Raw genomic sequence first — 19,132 nt, forward strand, 5'->3', positions numbered from 1 at the left:
TATGGAAATCTCAAGCAGCAGCTTAACCTGCTACACCACAATTCCTATCACCAGTGCCTTTATTTATTCACAGCCAATGTTTAAATGAGAAAAAAATTGTTTTGCACAGACATAAATAACTTTCTAGGCTTTTCACCTTAAAATGTAGGCTTTCATGAGGCCGGACCATGGCTTAACAGGCTAATCCTCCGCCTTGCGGCACGGGCACACGGGGATCTAGTCCCAGTTGGGGAGGCAGATTCTATCCCGGTTGCCCCTCTTCCAGGCCAGCTCTCTGCTGTGGCCCAGGAGTGCAGTGGAGGATGGCCCAGGTCCTTGGGCCCTGCATCTGCATGGGAGACCAGGAGAAGCACCTGGCTCCTGGCTTTGGATCAGCACAATGCGCCGGCCGCGGCGGCCACTGGAGGGTGAACCAACGGCAAAGGAAGACCTTTCTCTGTCTCTCTCTCTCTCACTATCCACTCTGCCTGTCAAAAAAAAAAGTAAGCTTTCATTTGAAGAAATTGATAAATCAACATAGAAGATACACATATGTTGTAACATATTAATGACTACTTAACATTACCTTATTACAGTAACATTATTATATGCACAAGTCTAGTACTCTCCCTGTGTCTTCCACTACCAGATTCATACTAAAAATGTAGTGTTCTTCCTGTGTGTTTGTGTATGACAACACAGATCAGTCCATCCATAACATTCGTTCAAAAACATTTATTGAATTTTAAGATATGTTTGTGTGTGATCTGTTGGAGTAGAGGAGGAGAAAGAGAACTCACTGCTCAAAAAAAGAGGTAATTGAAAACTTGATAAATTTCTACACTAAAAAAAGATTACCACTTATCCCTTAAAGGAAAGCAGCTGCCTTCTATGATACACTGTGTGTGTGTGCGCGTACACACACATATACATAAATTGAGTCATTTTCCCCACATTAAGTTTAATTATCTTTTGAGATGTGGATTACTTTTGTACTCCAGAACAATATAGATTAAAATTAATTACATAATAAAAGCAGCAATTGTTACGGGCATAGTGGGTAAATCCACCATCTGTGGCATGGGTTTGAGTCCCAGCTGCTCCACTTCCAATTCAACTCCCTGCTAATGCACCTGGGAAAGCAGCAGCAGATGGGCCAAGTCCTTGGGTCCCTGCACCCATGTGGAAGACCCGAAAGAAGCTCCTGGCTCCGCACTGGCCCAGCCCTGACTGTTGCAGCCATTCAGGGAGTGAACCAGTGGATGGAGGATCTCTCTGTCTCTCCCTCTTTCTAATTCCTTCAGATAAATAAATAAATAAATCTTAAAAAAAAAAAAAGCAACTGTAATGCTTGTTACTGCTGCATTTCACAGCAGTTATACTATATAAGAAGTTCATACTTTTATTAATGATATACAAATGCACATAAAGTTATTACTTGATATTCAAGTTATGGAATACTTCCTGAAACTGACCAATAATTATTGTTGTCATTGTTATTGACTTTGCAGTTGTACCTCTTTCACACAATGTAGTACTCAGCACTGTGGCTCTAGTTTTAAAGACTATCCAAGGGAAAATTATGTGCTTACTGGAAAATGTTTGGACTGAAAACAGGAGATTTAGTAAGCTACCTGTAAGAATCTACTGAAAATTTGTGGATATCTATATAGTTAAGATACAGCAGGTGCAGAGGCTCCTACATGTCTTTACCCAATTTTTAAAAACCAAAATATACAAATAAATATATATGCATTTTAAAAAGGGAAACCATTAACCCTTCTATTCAGGTCTCTGAAAAGGCACAAGCCTCTTTCAAGTCTTACCAAACACAGAGAAATCAGATAGCAAAAAAAGGGGTCAAAATCTTAAAACTAGTAATAAATTACATTTGTCCCATTCTGAGACCATCTGCAGACTCTTGAATATTTTCCCAAGGTTCACATCACTATTTCTATGGCTTCTAAACAGGTTAAAAATGCAGTTGCTTAAAACATCTATACTCTTATTACCTCAATAATACCAAAAGATCAGACTGTAATTATACTGGCACTGCCTCAAGCTTACAGATATCACAAAGACTAGTGTGCAATTTTCACTTCTTAAAAGGAAAATTCAGTACTATTACAATTCAGTACTAATATGGAAAAGAAATGTATCCTTTGAGCATAACACACCTATAGTTTTATTTACAGCAAATTGGGGAAGTTTTAGATCTGATTCAAAATCTGATGTTTTTCAATACAGTATTGCTTTTCAACCAGAATCCCGTACTTCCCATTACCAGATTCCACTGGAATGTACTCAGCAATTACAGAATTTAATCTATCTACTCTTTGTACAAGTGTTTATTTTTAATTTATTTTCTTTCAAAACTTGTGTGTTGTGCTGCACTTTTCCAGTTAAATTCCCTTACAAATTTTTTATTTAAAAGGATAATGTTAAAGAAATATGCCAACTGTCCTTTTCTAAACCATCAGCCTTCAGTAAACCACCCAATTCTGCACTTATTATATAGCTTGGTAAGGAAATATGCAGAATTCTTAATTAGCACCGCTTAGTAATTAAATCAAGGTTGAAGTGATATTATAAACTGAAGAACATGATTACTATCTTACTATATACAAATCACTTCCTCACTCATCTCTTGGCAACACTTTTATAGAACCTATCATCTAGATGAAGTCATCATACTCACAATTTTAAGATTAGAAGCTGAGGGAAGATCTCTAGTTATACATATTACAAGATGATTCATGTTAAAATGCAAAACTCAAAATGATACAGAATGGAGTATCCTTCTCTCCCAACCTTATTAGCATAAAGTAAGGTCAGAAAAAATAAAGATTATTTAACTCCTAGTTCTCAAATAGCAATACTTAAGAGTAAGTAATTCATTCTCCTATCAATATTTGAAATCCAAAGTCAATCTGAAAAATATATTTATATGTATCTTTTCTCAAGGTCCCTGAAGAAGAGCCTACCATCCCATAAACACACCAATTATCATAATCTGTACAACCTACAAAATCTTCATTTGGAATTTAACATTTGAGTCTCTTTAAAAACAGATACCTGTTCAAAACTCTTTCTTCATTTGTCCCCAAAAGTTTGAAAATCCTTTCAAATTCATCTCTTACTAAAAAACACAAGCATTTCCAATTTAAAATATTTTAAAGAATCTTAAAAGGATCTAAACTCACAGAAAAATTAGGGTAAACCCAGACTAATAAATGTATATATTCATTTTCATGTTTTCAATATTTCAGCATTAAAGCTGCATACCTTAATTACCCTTTTATTCAATTCATTCTTTCAAAAATATATACAAATACACAAAGAACTAACCCTTTCAAAAGAGCAAAACTTTCTCAATTTACTGTCATGTATTCTGGCACAGGATAAATCTGCATTTCACCTTTGCAAAACAAATGGTGGTATGCTGTTCTTCCAACAAGAAACAAGGGATTCTATGATTCTCAACCACAAGCAGATTACTTTCTAAAAAACATCATGATGTAGTATAGTTTAAAGAAAAAAATGATCCAAATATGTTGGTTTTGCCTGGGAAGAAGAGAGCTGGATGTCTGGGGTCTGTACATGTGCCTGTGCTTGTTTTTAATTCTAAAAACCACCTTCTTCCAACTCCTTTCAAAAATCGGTATTTTCTTCAATAAATGAGTATACATTATACAACAAAATGCATAAATATGTACTTCCAGAATACTATATAATCCAAATAGAAAAAAAATCAATGTTTTAATTTTCCACATAACAAGTCAACGTTAATTACTGTCATTTTTTCTCTTTCCCCAACCACTCCACGAATCAGAAGCACTGTATTTATATACTTAATAAGATTAACAAACTGACTAGAAGCTCCAGAGAAGGAAGAAGAAAGAAATCGTTTTTCATCTTCCAGCAAACAAAAAGCTAAAACAAAAGCAAATACGAAGACTAGTTAAATGAGACGCATTTGAAAAACCCAACGTGACCAGCTTTTGATTTACCCTAGTCTGACAAGGAAGACAGACCCCACCCCCACTCCAGATTGTGTGGTTTTTTTTTTTTTTTTTCCTTGGGTGGGGGTGTGGAGAAGAGAAGCTGTCACATTTCCATCTTCGGTTATTGTTAGTCTGCAGCCTAGATTCCCAAGCACCACTGGTCCAGGGGGAAAAAATATTAAAGCAGACAATCAAAATTTTCTACAATGCACAGCAATTTGTCGTATTTTTTACCCCAACATGAAAAGTTAATTACACTCAGATTCAATCAGCTAGCACTACAGATTCGCCTGTGACAGCCTGTCCTTCAAACACTCTAATACTGCTCGCTCCAGATCACTAACGTCCTCTCCTTTCTAAACTTAAATCAGAAGAACGCCATTTCCTTACTTATTGCATCCCAAAAGGTATGCCGCCCCTTCCTTATTGCCTTTCATACAGGGAAATGGAGCGAAGTGTTAAAAAAAAAAAAAAGAGAGAGAGAGAGAGAGAGAGAGAGGGAGGGAGAGACACCTAGTCGCTCTTCAAACAAAAAAAGCAATGGGGCAGAGGAGAGGGCCAGCGGAGGAAAGAGCAGTAGTGAACCTGAAAGAAATGCTGAGAAAAAGTTTTTGATGTGACTTGTTCGTCCTTCGGCAGGGGTACGGGAGTTGGGCAGAAAGCCGATCGAGCAGAAAGGAAGCACCTGCAGAGGAGGCCAGGGACGCAGAGGAGCCGGCCGAGCACCTACCGACTTGCAGCACGTTCTCCACGGAGCCGCTGTCCAGCAGACGGATGCCCCGGCGGAACGGCAGCCCCTCGCCGCCGCCGCCGCCGGTCGCGCCGGCCCCTGTGCCCAGCCCGGGGGACGTCCCCGCCGCGGCTGCCCCGGGGGCGGAGCCGGCCGGAGCGGCGGCCCCGGGGGGTGGCGGCGGCGGCCCCTCCTCGGCCGGCGAGGACCCCGCGGCGCCGCCAGCCGCGCCGGCGCCCGGGCCGCCCCGGTACTGGAAGCTTGAGTACATGCAGATCTCCCGCTCATTCCGCGGGAAGGACCAGTAGACGATGCGGCGCTGCACGGGCTCCGGGATCCGCTCGAAGCGCTCCTCCACCCGCTCGTACGCCCACTTTTCCGCCACCGTCTTGGCGGCGCAGTCCAGCAAGGACTCCGGCTGCAGGTGGGGGCGGGCCCCGGGGGCCAGGCAGCCGCTGCCGACGCCTCCCGCCCCTCCGCTGGCCGCCCCGGGAGAACCGCGAGGGTGGTGAGCCTGTGGGCTGGGCCACGAGCACAGCCGCTTGGCCGGAGAGACCGGCGGCGGCGAGAGCAGCTCCTCTCGCTCACCTCCTTCCGCCATTGCTGGGGACGGACTGACTGACTGAGGCGGCGACGGCGGCGGCGGCGGCGGCGGCGGCGGCTCCGGCTGCGGCGGAGACCCCAGCCACGGCCACGCGCCCCGCGCAAGCGCCTAGCGGCGGCGCCGAAGAAGGGGAGGCGGGGCGAGCGAACTCGCGAGCCAGCCGGCCCGAGTGGGGAGCCTGGGCCGGTCCGGTGTGCGCGCGGAGAGAGCCGACGCGGGCGACCTCAGGACCAGCGTGAGGTGGCGCGCGCTGTCCGGGCCGCCGCGGGCGCGAGGAGGCGCGGGCGCGAGCGCAGGCCCGCGGCGCGCTCCAAGCGCTGACGGCCCAGAACGCGCGCCGAGCGCTCGCTCGCTCGCTCGCTCTGGGCGCTCGGCCGCCAAAGGGCGAGGAGAAGAGCGCCGGGCATCCTCGCCTGCAGCGCACCTGCCGCCTGGCCAGAGAGCAATGGACTGTGTGGCCAAGTGAAATGGCGAGGCCGAGAGCCTCCGAGGAACCGCAAACCCCAAGGACAGAAAAACTCAAAATCAGGCTCCTGCGGTGGGCTGACCTGACAGGAGACAGCAGAACGAGGCTCTGCCAAAAATGTACTAGGAAGGCAGCCTCTAGGGCAAAAATCAGAAAGTTCGAGTCATGAACTCTCCTCGTGCCATGGTGTGGCATAAAGTCAGCGGTCCCTGTCCCCCATCCCCGCCACAGCCCGGCGAAGTCGCTCCAGCCCTCGCTCCAGACTGGGGCGCCGACATCGCGCCGCCGCGCTGCAGACCCTCGCCGGCTTTTCTGGACGGTTTAGCACCTTGCATCCCAAGAACAAGACACTTTTTGTGTGCGTTTTGGTAGAATTCTGTGACACCCCGCCCCCAGGTTAAATTAGGTCTTTCTTATTTTCCTCACTTGGCTCAGTCTTCTACACATCTACATTACTAGTCGAGCGGTATAAATACTTTTATATTTAATGCCCTACTGACTGTAAACTCAGTGACAGCGAGGAACATGTCTGTTTGCTACTGGATGGCAACTTCATCACTAACTCCTTCATAAAAAAAACACCGAGATGTCTCTTGCTCATTCCAGAAGACTCAGCATATTTCAGATTAATTGCTGACAAATTAATCTCTACAACTTTAAAATGTTCCAAGAACTCTGATAGAAGGGTTCCTATAGTTGAGGTAGCCCTTCAAAATGAATGAGTCCTGGAATGTAGCATCAGGTAAGAGTAAGAATGGAGTCTGATGGGAGGCAGAGTGGAGGTCAAGGAGTTTGGTTTTGCTGCAATCTCAGAATTAAAGAGCACTGGCTAAAAAGAATTGGGTTTGAATCACGTTTGCTCCTTGTGTGATGCTAATCTTGACTAAGTTAAATCACTTGTAAAAGGAAGCTAGTAATTCTGCCTCAACATACAACTGATAAGAATTAGAAACAATTAAAATTGAGTGCTTATTCAGTGTAATAGGTACTCAACACCTGTTTATATCTGTAAATGGATTTCTATCTGTAAATACCTGTAAGTGGATTACCACGGTGCAGCATGATCCCAGCTTCCCCTTGAATCTGGTACCACACTAATAGGTTTTCATGACACCATCCTTCTTCCTCCTAGAACTTACCAGAGTTTATTTGGGGCGTGAGTATTCCTTTAATGCCCGTCTGGCTGACTAGATGATGAGCTATGTAAAGGACAGGAAGCATTTCTGTGTAAAGGCATCTCCCCAACCTCCCATAAAGCCTGCACATGGAAGATACTAAAAAAAATTTCCATTCAATCAATGAATATGTTACTCTGATTTAATCAATTGCTGGCATACAAAGTTGACAGGAAGAAATGTTACTTAAACATAAGAGTTAAATTTGGGGCCGGCGCTGTGGCATTGCAGGTAAAGCTGCTGCCTGCAGTGCCGACATCCCATATGGACGCCAATTTGAGTCCTGGCTGCTCCATTTCCAATCCAGCTCTGTGCTATGACCTGGGAAAGCAGGGGAAGATGGCCCAAGTCCTTGGGCCCCTGCACCCGCATGGGAGACCCAGAAGAAGCTCCTGGCTCCTGGCTTCAATCAGTGCAACTCTGGCCATTGTGGCCAACTGGGGAGTGAACCAGCCTCTCCTCTCGCTCGGTAACTCTGACTTTCAAATAGATAAAATCTTAAAAAAAAAAAAAAAAAAAAAAGAGTTAAGTTTGACTCATGAGTTTAACTGGGTGTTTTTTCTTTATTTTGAGAGCATTAATGAAGCAATTTCGGGGTATTTCAAAAAGTTCATGGAAATAGAATTAACAGATTAGTTTACTTTGAGGTAAATAATTAATTCATAGTTTTTTCATAATACACATTTTCTTTTTCTTTTTTTTTAAAGTGTTGGTTGATACTATCTCTTTTTTTAAGATTTACTTTATTTGGAAGAGTTACACAGAGAGAGAAGGAAAGGCAGAGAGAGAGAGAGGAGAGAGAGAGAGGTCTTCCATTGGCTTGTTCACTCCCTAATTGGCTGCAACGGCCAGAGCTGCACTGATCCGAAGCCAGGAGCTTCTTTCGGGTCTCCCACGCAGGTGCAGAGGCCCAAGGACTTGGGTCATCTTGTACTGCTTTCCCAGGCCATAGCAGAGAGCTGGATTGGAAGTAGAATAGCCGGGTCACGAACCGGCTGCCCATATGGGTGCCTGTACTGCAGGTGGTGGCTTTACCAGCTGCGCCACAGCACCAGCCCCCATAATACACTCTTTCCATAACTTTATGAAGATCCCCCCGTGTGTCTGGGTTTCATACAATTTTGCACCAAAATAAGCATATCTTTTAATTCCATTTCCACAAATTTCTTTAAATAAATGTATCTTCTAATCTTGTTTCCATAAACCTATTTCATATAGAAAAATACAAATAGTCTTACGTATATTCATATTCTCATCATTCACAGTCACTATTAATTATTATATCTAAAGTTCACTTTAACCACTTACTTTCATAGAGCTTCCATAGAAGCACCTATAATCTGAGTAGGAGCCTCTTTTTAAATTATATATGCTTAAAAATGTGTATAATCTATTTAATTAAATGATAATATACTGCCTAACATCCTACTAGTACCTAGCTTTTTTCCTGTGCATATATAAACATTTCATTCATTTAAGTGTGACAAAATATTCCATCTTAAGAACCTATCATATTTTACATCAAAGCCTAACTCTACTACTTGTTAGTTATACACACGTAGACCTTAGAGAAGTGACCTAAATCTTCTACTCTTCAGCTTTCTAGTTTATATGATAGGGATAATAAGAGTACTTAACTGAGGTGGGTGTTTGGCCTAGCAATTAAGATCCTTTTTGGGGGGCTGGTGTTTTGGCATAACAGGTAAAGCTGCCACCCATAGTGCCAGCATCCCTTATAGGTGCTGGTTCAATGCCTGCAGCATCAGCATCCCATATGGGAACCAGTTTAAGTCCCGGCTGCTCCACCTCCAATCCAGCTCCCTGCTAATGTGCCTGGGAAAGCAGCGGAAGATGGTACAAGTCCTTGGGCCCCTGCACCCAACTGGGAGACCAGGATGAAGCTCCTGGCTCCTAGTTTTGGTCTGGGCCAGCATTGGCTATTGCAGCCATTTGAGGAGTGAACTAGCAGATGGCAGACCTCTCTCTCTCTCTCTCTCTCTCTCCATCTGCCTCTCCCACTCTGTAACTCTGCCTTTCAAATAAATAAATAAATTGAGGTCAGCGCTATGGCATAGTAGGCTAAGCCTCTGCCTGCAGCACTGTCATCCCATATGGGCACCCATTCATATCTCAGCTACTCCTCTTCTGATCCAGCTCTCTGCTAGGGCCTGGGAAAGTAGCAGAGGACAGCCCAGGTGCTTGGGCCCCTGTGCCTGCACAAGAGCTTTGGAAGAAGCTCCATGCTCCTGGCTTCAGATCGGCCCAGCTCTGGCCATTGCAACCATTTAGGGGGAGTGGACCAGCAGATGGGAGATTCTCTTTCTGTCTCTCCCTCTCTTGCCCTCTCTCTCTAACTCTAACTCTCAAATAAGTAAATAAAATCTTAAAAAAAAAAATTCCTGTTGGAATACCAGCATCCCATATTGGAGTGCCTACATTTAATACCTGCCTCTGGCTCCTGATTCTGGCTTCCTGCTAATGTGCACCCTGGGAGGCAGCAATGATGGCTCAAGAAATTGCCACCCAAATAGGAGACCTGGATTGAGTTCCTGGCTTCAGCCCTCCAGCTATTGTGGGCATTTGAAGAGTCAATGAGCAAATAGGAGCCTACTCTCTATCTGCCTCTCAAATAAACGAGAAAGCAAAAATGAGAATACTTACCTAGAAGTCAGCATGGTGGCACAGAGTGTTAAGCCACTGCCTGTGATGAGAGCCAGTTTGAATCCTGGTATTTCTACTTCCAATCCAGTTCCTTGTGAATGCTCCTGGGAAAGCAGCAGAAGATAGCCCAAGTCCTCCAGCCCCTGCACCCACGTGGGAGACCCAGATGAAGCTCCTGCTTCCTGGCTTTGGCCTGGCCCAGCCTGGCTGTTGAGGTCATCTGGGAAGTGAACCAGCAGATGAAGATCTCTCCGTAACTCTGCCTTTCAATAAATACAAAATAAATAAATAAATGCTTTTTTCTGTATCAGTTGGTATGGTCATTTGTTTTTTTCTTCTCCAGACTGTTTTTATGTTAGATTACATGAATTGATTTTCAAATATTGATGCAGCCTTGCATTCATGGGAGAAAACCCACTTTATTGTGGTGTAATATTCTTTGTATATTCATATTTTTTAAAGATTTATTTGAAAGGCTAAGTTTTAGAGAAAGAGAGAGAGTCCATCCACTCCACTTGTTCACTCCTCAAATGGCTGCAACCACTGGAGCTGGGCCAGTCTGAGGCCAGGAGGTCTCCCACGTGAGTGGCAGGGGCCATCTTCAGCTGCTTTCCTGACCATTAGCAGGGATGGGAAGTGGAGCAGCAGGGCTCAATCTGGTACTCACATGGGATGCCAGCAGTGCAGGCTACAGCTTTACCCACCTCAGTGTTTCCACAACACTGGCCCCAAAAGCTGTTTTGTATTTCATATATGTGAATTGTATAAAGCACTTACAATCAACGCTACGTCAATGAACATATAGTGCTACAATGAGCATCTTTGATCTCCTTATGCATATATTCCAGAATTCTCAGTTATATAGCTAGAATGGAATTGCCGATTATGGAATATGAACACTTTTAGTTTTACTAAATGCTGCCAATGTGTGTTCAAACATAGCTTGATCAATGCATCAGTTTTCTTATGCTGAGAAACAAATTACTCTTTTAAAAAACCTAGAGGTTCCAAACAATAGCAATTTATTATCTCTCGCAGTATATGTGAGTAAGGAATTTGGAACAGCTTGGCTGTGTTGTTATGGTTCAGGATCTCTCATGAAGTTGGCTACACATATTGGCTGAAGCTGCAATCATCCGAAGATTTGACAGACTGACAGATCCTCTTCCAAAGTGGCTCACTCACACTGCTGGTAAATTGTTGCTGGCCCTTGCTGGCCTCAGTTCCTTCCCAACAGGAGTATTTTCACAACATGGCTGGTTTTCTCCAAGAGGAATCAAGAGAGCAAAGCAGAATCTGCAGTGCTTTTTATGGTCTAGCCTCAGGAGTCACATACCATCACTTCTAGTATACTCTTATGCTATCAGGCCAGTCCTGATTTAATGCTGGAGAAGATTATACAAAACCGTAACACAAAAATAGGTAAAGATTACCAGAAGCATGTTGAATATTGCCTACCACAACCAACTTCCATTGGCACTGAATAAGAGTACTATTTTCTGCACATCCTCACCAATAAGCAGTGTGTCAGACTTACAAATTTTTAACAGTCTAGTAAACAATAAATGTTTTTCTTTATTTTTCTTCAGTTACTGCTAAGGTTGAGCATCATTTAATGTATTTTTGTTCATCAAATGCCCTCCTATTAACTGTCTAATTACATCTTTTTTTTTTCTACTGGATTGTTAAACATTTTCTTAATTTGTAATACCTTATTTCTTCTGGGTAGTACTACTTCACTATATGCAATACAAATATCTTCTGGTGTGTCTCTTGTCTTTTTAATGTCTTTTTAATCTTTTACTATATTTTGCAATACTAAAGTTTTTAAATTTTGATGAGGTCAAATGCCTAACTTTTTTTTTTAAGTGCAGCTGGTGACTTTGTTCTTCCCTTGTCACTTTTTTCTTTTTAAGATTTGTTTACTTATTTGAAAACCAGAGTTACAGAGACAGAGACAGAGACAGAGAGAGAGAGAGAGAGAGAGAGAAGTCTTCCATCTGCTGGTTCACTCCTCAGATGGCTGCAATGACCAGAGCTGCACCAATCCAAAGCCAGGAGCCAGGAGCTTCTTCCGGGTCTCCCACGCGGGTGCAGGGGTCCAAGCAGTTGGGTCATCTTCCACTGCTTTCCCAGGCCATAGCAGAGAGCTGGATCAGAAGTGGAGCAGCTGGGACTCGAACCAGCACCCATATAGGATGCCAGCACTGCGGGCAGCAGCTTTACCTGCTATGCCACAGCGCCAGCTCCTGCACATATTATCTTATTTAAAAAAGGCTTTCATAGTGTATTTTCTTCTAGTAGTTTTGGAGTTCTTCCATCTTTGGGTCTTTTTTTCTCATATGGAATTTTTCTATGAATCTGATTTTAATTTTTTCTATAAGAAAATCAGTTTCTTGTTCTAAAACCATTTGACAAATAATTCAGCCTTTCCCTCATAGACCTGTAATGCATTAACTTTATCTTAAATTCATAGGTAGTGTTTAGACTTTATTTCCTGTTTTATTTACCTTTCTTTCTATTCTTTCATTAATACATTGCGTTAACTAATAAGTTTGGTAATATGAAATTAAATTTGTAAGTTTTGGTGACTGGCAGGATGAATTTCCCTTCTTTGTCCCTGTTTATCAAAGTTTTCTTAGCTATCCAGGCACCTTTTTATCCATCTAAATGAGTCTTATAGTTAATTCTACTTAATTTCCACAAAAAGTCCTGCAAAGATTTTTCTCAGAATTATATTGAACTTATAGATTAACTTGGGCATATTAATATCTATATGAGTCCTCATAAATATAGTATAACTTCACTTATATGTGTCTTCTTAGCAATCTTTTTTTCTTTTAAAATTTTTATTATTTATTTTAAAGACAGGAAGATATAAAGAGAGACAGACAGGATCCATCCATGGGTTCATGCTACAAATGCTCACATGAACAGAAGACAGAAGCCAGGCACCAGAAATTCCATACCAGCCTCACATTCAATGGCAGGGACCCAAATATTTGGATCATTAAGCAATCCTTTTGGAAATTATTAAATATCTTATTATAATTTTTATATTTAGTTCATGGCCCTAGTAATTGCCACATATTTTCCAAGATATCATTAAAAAAAGAAAGTCTCACCTCTGGGAGCTTACCATCTGGTTAATGACATAAGATAAGAACATATGAAAATTTAAATCACAGTAAAAGACTGGAATACTACAAAAAGTAATAGATACCGGGCCTGTGCTGTGGTAAAGCAGGTAAAGCTACCACCTGCAGTGTCAGCATCCCAAATGGGCACCAGTTTAGGACCTAGCTGCTCCACTTCTGAATCAGCTCTCTGCTATGGCCTGGGAAAACAGTAGAAGATGGCCCAAGTCTTCAGCCCCTGCACCTGCGTGGGAGGTCTGGAGGAAGCTCCTGGCTCCTGATCAACCCAGCTCTGGCTGCTGCAGCCATTTGGGGAGTGAACCAGCAGATGGAACACTTTCTCTCCCTCTCTCTCTCTCTTTCTCTCTCTCCCTCTGCCTCTCTGTAACTCTCCCTTTCAAATAAATAAATAAATCTTTAAAAAATTTTTAAAAGTAATAGATATCATAAGCTCCAGAGAATGTCAAATGACATGAACAAGCAGTACAGTAATTATTAGTAACTCATAAGTACCTGGGAATCAGAAAAAAAGCACTTTGAGTAAATATTGTAAGAGGAAACTCCACTATAATCTCCTTTCATCTACATCTTGGAGAATGAGTAGGATTCAGATAGGCCTAAAGGATGTGGAGGGAATTTCAATTGGGTTGAACAACTTCAGCACAAACCCAAATGCTAGAAAGCACAAAACATCTGTATAGGACAATGTAAAAAATCTGTTTGGCTATAAAAGTGGAAAATAAAGATAAGAAAAGTCTCTCAAAGTTTAATAATGGATAATCTCCTAACTAAGGAGTTCAAAGTTGAACATAAAGTATGAGCAATGGAGGACCAGGAGAATGAAGGTTATTAGATATCTAGTGAGCACTATAATATTGAATATGCCATTTTTCACACATTTCTCTCCATTTGTCTGGGCTTTTTACTTAGCACATAATAGATTCTCAACAAATATTTCTTTAATGAATAAATAAATGATCTGGTTGTGATGTTAAGAATCTATCTGAAGAGGTGAAATGGAAGATACAGAACCTTTTAGAAATCTATTCCAATAATCTGGTTGTAAGTTGTTTGTGGCCTCAATTTGGATAATGAGAGTAGGAAAAGGGGGAGGGGGGACACAGAATATAATGCTTCTGTTCTCCTGTTCCTAATAACTGATAAAATGAATATTTGTTTTTTGACAAGCAGAGTGGACAGTGAGAGAGAGAGACAGAGAGAAAGGTCTTCCTTTTTGCCATTGGTTCACCCTCCAATGGCCGCCACGGTAGGCGCGCTGCGGCCGGCGCACCGTGCTGATCCGATGGCAGGAGCCAGGTGCTTCTCCTGGTCTCCCATGGGGTGCAGGGCCCAAGCACTTGGGCCATCCTCCACTGCACTCCCTGGCCACAGCAGAGAGCTGGCCTGGAAGAAGGGCAACCGGGACAGGATCGGCGCCCCGTCCAGGACTAGAACCCAGTGTGCCGGCGCCGCAAGGTGGAGGATTAGCCTATTGAGCTGCGGCGCCAACCTAAAATGAATATTTATTAATAGACTATTAAGGTAAATTTCATACTTCCAAATATATTTTCTATTTTAAATAAATAACTACTGTTTATAAGATATTGTCAGTTAAATATATTGCAGGTTACCAAGTTGTTTAAGACTGGACATTAAGAATGGAAAAAAACATGTGGAGCTGTTTTGGGTCTGGGATTTGATAGAGGAAATTGCAGGAAAATAAGAAGACAAGCACATCTAATAACGATACATAAAATTGATGCAATGCTTTACAGTTTTCAGCTGGGAAATAAAGCTTTGCTGAAGAAAACTCACTGAATTTTGCTGGCCAAGAGTCCTACCACTTTAATTTCAATTGGGTCCCAAATGCTGCTTCATAACCCATTTAGATAAGAGTAATCAGTTATTCATCCTGAATTGATTAGCCCTTTCTCCCCATTTTATATACAAAGAAAGGCTCAGAAAAGTGTGTCTTAATCAAGGATTCTAGAAAGTGAGTGACAGAACCACGACTTGAAATTCAGTTTGTTGGGGCCAGCGCCATGGCTCAATAGGCTAATCCTCCGCCTGTGGAGCCACCACACCGGGTTCTAGTCCCAGTTGGGGCGCAGGATTCTGTCCCAGTTGCTCCTCTTCCAGTCCAGCTCTTTGCTGTGGCCCGGGAGTGCAGTGGAGGATGGCCGAGGTGCTTGGGCCCTGCTCCCGCATGGGAGACCAGGAGAAGCACCTGGCTCCTGGCTTCGGATCAGCGCTGTGAGCCAGCCACAGCACGCCAGCCGTAGCAGCAATTGGGGGTTGAACCAACGGAAAAGGAACACCTTTCTTTCTCTCTCTCTCTCACTGTCCACTCTGCCTGTTAAAAAAAAAAAAAAAAGAAGAAGAAGAAGAAGAAAGAAAGAAAAAAAAAGAACAGTTTGTTGGGAGCAGGCCTTTAGCCTAGCAATTAAGAGGCCCAAGTCCCACATCAGAGTGCCTAGATTTGATTCTTGGCTCCTTACTCCAGCCAATGCTGGATCCTTGAGGGCAGTGGTAACAACTTGATTGGTTTCTTGCCTCTCACCTGGGAGATCTGGATTGTATTTCCAGCTCCTGGCTCCAGCCTCAGCTGAACACTAGCCATTATGGATCAATGGATGGGAGATTCTCTCTCCTTCTCTCTCCCCCATAACCCTTTCTCTCTCCCCATAACCCTTTCTCTCTCCCCACTCCCTTTCTCTCTCCCCTTTTCTCCCTCCTTCCTATCTCAATGCCTCTCAAATATTTTTCTTTAATCCAGTTTGTTGAATTCTGAGTCCAGTGAAATTTCCTTTCTGCACCATAGTTGTTTCATCAGGAGGCGAAGGATTTTTTTAATAGCAGCATTAAAATGACCATATATTTTATCTTCTGAATAGGGACTCAAATTTGGCCAGAATAGGGACACAAATTTGGTTAATCACATTGATTAACCTAGAAGGAGGTAAGCAGGTGGAACAGCAGTTAAGTCTCTGCTTAGGACACTCACATCTCAAATTGGAGTGCTGGCTCCACAGATTCTGATCCAGCTTCCTGCTAATGTTCTTCCTGGGAGTCAGCCTGGGATGGCTCAAGTACTTGAGTCCCTGCCCCCATGTGAGAGACCCAGATGGAGTTCCAGGCTCTTGGCTTCATCCTGGCCCAGCCCTGGCTGTTGCAGGCACTTTGGGAGTAAGCCAGCAGATGGAAGGTTTTTCCCTTTCTTTCTCTGTCTCTCTGCATTTCAAATAAAATGAAAAAAAAATTTAAATAAGTTTATAAGCAATTATATTTCTCAAATATATGAGAACTATTCCATTGTCTATCGTCAAATACTAAAACTGGAAGGACAGAAGAAGGAAAAAAGAGGGCAAGAACAAGGAGACGAGAAGGAAAAAAGTAGCAGTGACTTGTAGAAACGGACCGTAATATAGTGGAAATATCAACAGGTAGGATCATAATGAGACCTAAAGTAAGCCCTTGTTGATATGAGGCCTATGTGGAATAAATACAGAGGTCAACAGTGTTATTGAGAGCTATGTGAGGCCACTGTTGACATCTGTAAATTCTTTTCAAGATTAGTCCAAACACTGACTCAAATAATATGTATTGGCTGATGTTAGCATTATTATAGTTCTAATGCTTTAAGTCCAAAGATCAACATAAAAACTCAACATGGAGAATATAGACCAGTCTGGGAAATAGCTATTAAAGAAAAAACACAGGGGCTTGTGCTGTATCATAGCGGGTAAAGTTGTCGCCTGCAATGCAGGCATCCCATATGGGCACCGGTTAGAGTCCCAGCTGCTCCACTTCTGATCCAGCTCCCTGCTAATACACCTGGGAAAGCAGCAGAAGATGGCCCAGGTGCTTAGGTCCCTGAACCCATGTGGGAGACCCAGATGAAGCTCCTGGTTCCTGGCTTTGGCCTGGCCCAACCCTGGCCGCTGTGGCCATTTGGGGAGTGAACCAGCAGATGGAAGATCTTTCTCTCTCTTTCTCTCTGCCTCTGCCTCTCTGTAACTCTGCCTTTCAAATAAAAATAAATAAATATTTTAAAAAACATATATAAATACAGATGGTAATAACATGGCAGGTAAGACATTTGGGAATACGTAAGAAGTAGCTGGGAATAGCATGTGCACTAGACTAATTGGAACACAAAGTTTGTGGTAAGAAATAGTGGGAAAGGACTGTAAGGGAGACAGGACACATTGTGAAAAGCTCTACAATGCTAATTTAAGGAATCTGAATTGTCTTAGGTTGGCAGAGGGAAGCTGATAAATGTGTTTTGAAGGAGAATCGTGTGATACAAAGGTAGTGTTTTAGCAAAATTAATCAGACAGAAGGATGTGGGATGAGTCAGAAGGAGAATAGAGCCTGGAGGCTGAGGATGAATTAGGAGGCTGAGGGTGAGAAGGAGGTGATAAATGACTACAAAGGTAAAGGACACAAGAACATTTAGACATAAGACAAACAGGGGCTGAAATCCAGTGTGCACTCCACTTGCCAGTCCCTGGGTGTTTGCATCTGGGTAGCCTTTTTCTAATTCTCAACAAGTGACCAAATGGACTAGCAGGGCTCTGTGCCTGCATTAACTGTTTGATCCCTCCTTGCTGGTGAGAAAATTGATCCATTTCAAAGGGACTGTGGGAATCTAAAGATACTTCTTTTACAGCATTACAATGTCCAGGGTGAAAACACAAGCACTAAATCAATGACCAGGGAGACATGACACTTTAAGGCAGCTCTTTTGATGTCAGGAAAATTCTAACCAACTTAGAAACAGATCTTTAAAATTGCCTTTGTGAAACATCCTCAGTCCCTCAGGATGGAAGAGAAATCGGTGATGAGATGAGGCTGAGGGATAGGGTGAGGCTCAGAGGTGAGGATTTAGGTATTGTCTGGCAAGCAAACTATATATAACCAACAATCATTTATCTAATAATGAAATTTATTTGGGCTTCTGTTTCAAAATGTAAAATACAGACACCTGTGCTTTCTGGTAACACTAATTTTGGGTGTATATTAAACACTAGAAGAAGTGGGAATGGGGAGAGATATTTGGGAAACAGAAAGGAAGACCATGATTAAAATGATACTGAATAAATTGGACCTACTCACATTACCCAATTCTGACATATTCTATATGGAAGAATTTGTGAATAAATCCATTACACACCCTCTCCAGTTTTGCAGCAGCCATAAAACTAGATGAATTTAACTTCAAAGGTTAAGCCCCAATCTGTCTAATTGATTGTAGTAATCTCACATCCTATTCTAAAGTGATTCATTCAAGACTAGGCAGATCAATGTATGCCATTTCCCTAGCCAAAGGGATTGGTTCAGGAATAAGCATAACCCATAACCCATTGGGTCAATGAGATATTTGGTCTGCTAACAACTTCCAGAAAAAAAGAAATGTTCCTACTTAAAAAAAAAAAAAAGACTTATTTATTTACTTGAAAGTCAGAGTTACACAGAAGGAGAGGCAGAGAGAGAGAAGGTCTTCCATACGATGGTTCACTCCCCAATTGGGCACAATGCCCGGAGCTGCCCCAATCAGAGGCCAGGAGACAGGAGCTTCTTCCGGGTCTCCCACATGGGTGCAAGGGCCCAAGCACTTGGGCCATCTTCTATAGCCTTCCCAGGCCATAGCAGAGAGCTGGATAGGAAGTGGGGCATCCAGGACTCGAACTGGCACCAATATGGGATGCTGGCACTGGGGCGGTGGTTTTACCTGGTACACCACAGCGCTGGCCCCCCCTACTTTTTTTTAAGATTTATTTATTTATTTGAGAGGTAGAGTTACAGAGAAACACACACAGACACATACACTGGTTCAATCCCAAATGGCCAAAATAGCCAGAGCTGGACCAACCCAAAACCAGGAGCTTCTTCCAGGTCTCCCATGTGGGTACAGGGGCCCAAGCACTTGGGCCATCTTCCACTGCCTTCCCAAGCCATTAGCAGGGAGCTGGATAAGAAGTAGAGAAGCTAGGATGCAAACCGGTGCCCATATGGGATGCTGGAACTGCAGGTGGAAGCTTAACCTACTACGCCACAGCATCAGCCCCCGTACTTTTTTTAAGGCTTATTTATTTATTTTATTTATTTAAAAGCAGAGTGGTAATATTCCCATTCTTTAAAAAAAAAAAAAAAGATTATTGGCCGGCGCCGCGGCTCAATGGGCTAATCCTCCACCTTGCGGCGCTGGCATACCGAGTTCTAGTCCCGGTCGGGGCACCGGATTCTGTCCCGGTTGCCCCTCTTCCAGGCCAGCTCTCTGCTGTGGCCAGGGAGTGCAGTGGAGGATGGCCCAAGTGCTTGGGCCCTGCACCCCATGGGAGACCAGGAGAAGCACCTGGCTCCTGCCATTGGA

The 19,132-nt window shown here is 43.0% G+C and overlaps 1 protein-coding gene across 3 annotated transcripts in view; it reads right to left on the reverse strand.

Moving 5' to 3' along the window:
- Window positions 1-9,677, reverse strand: part of ZSWIM5 (zinc finger SWIM-type containing 5) — a 210,615-nt gene extending 200,938 nt beyond the window's left edge. Inside the window, exon 1 of one of the 3 annotated variants that reach the window (XM_062191178.1) lies at window positions 9,620-9,677. Coding sequence is in view for 1 of the 3 variants with exons in the window: in XM_062191174.1 (XP_062047158.1) it covers window positions 4,714-5,314 (601 nt within the window). In the remaining 2 variants the exon portion in view is untranslated. Of the gene's footprint in view, window positions 1-4,713; window positions 5,315-9,619 lie in introns of those variants that run through there. The other 2 variants (XM_062191174.1, XM_062191175.1) reach the window with 2 other exon arrangements.
- Between the last annotated feature and the right edge of the window lie 9,455 nt (window positions 9,678-19,132).

Source organism: Lepus europaeus, chromosome 5 (genome assembly GCF_033115175.1).
Source record: "Lepus europaeus isolate LE1 chromosome 5, mLepTim1.pri, whole genome shotgun sequence".
NCBI lineage: Eukaryota > Metazoa > Chordata > Mammalia > Lagomorpha > Leporidae > Lepus > Lepus europaeus.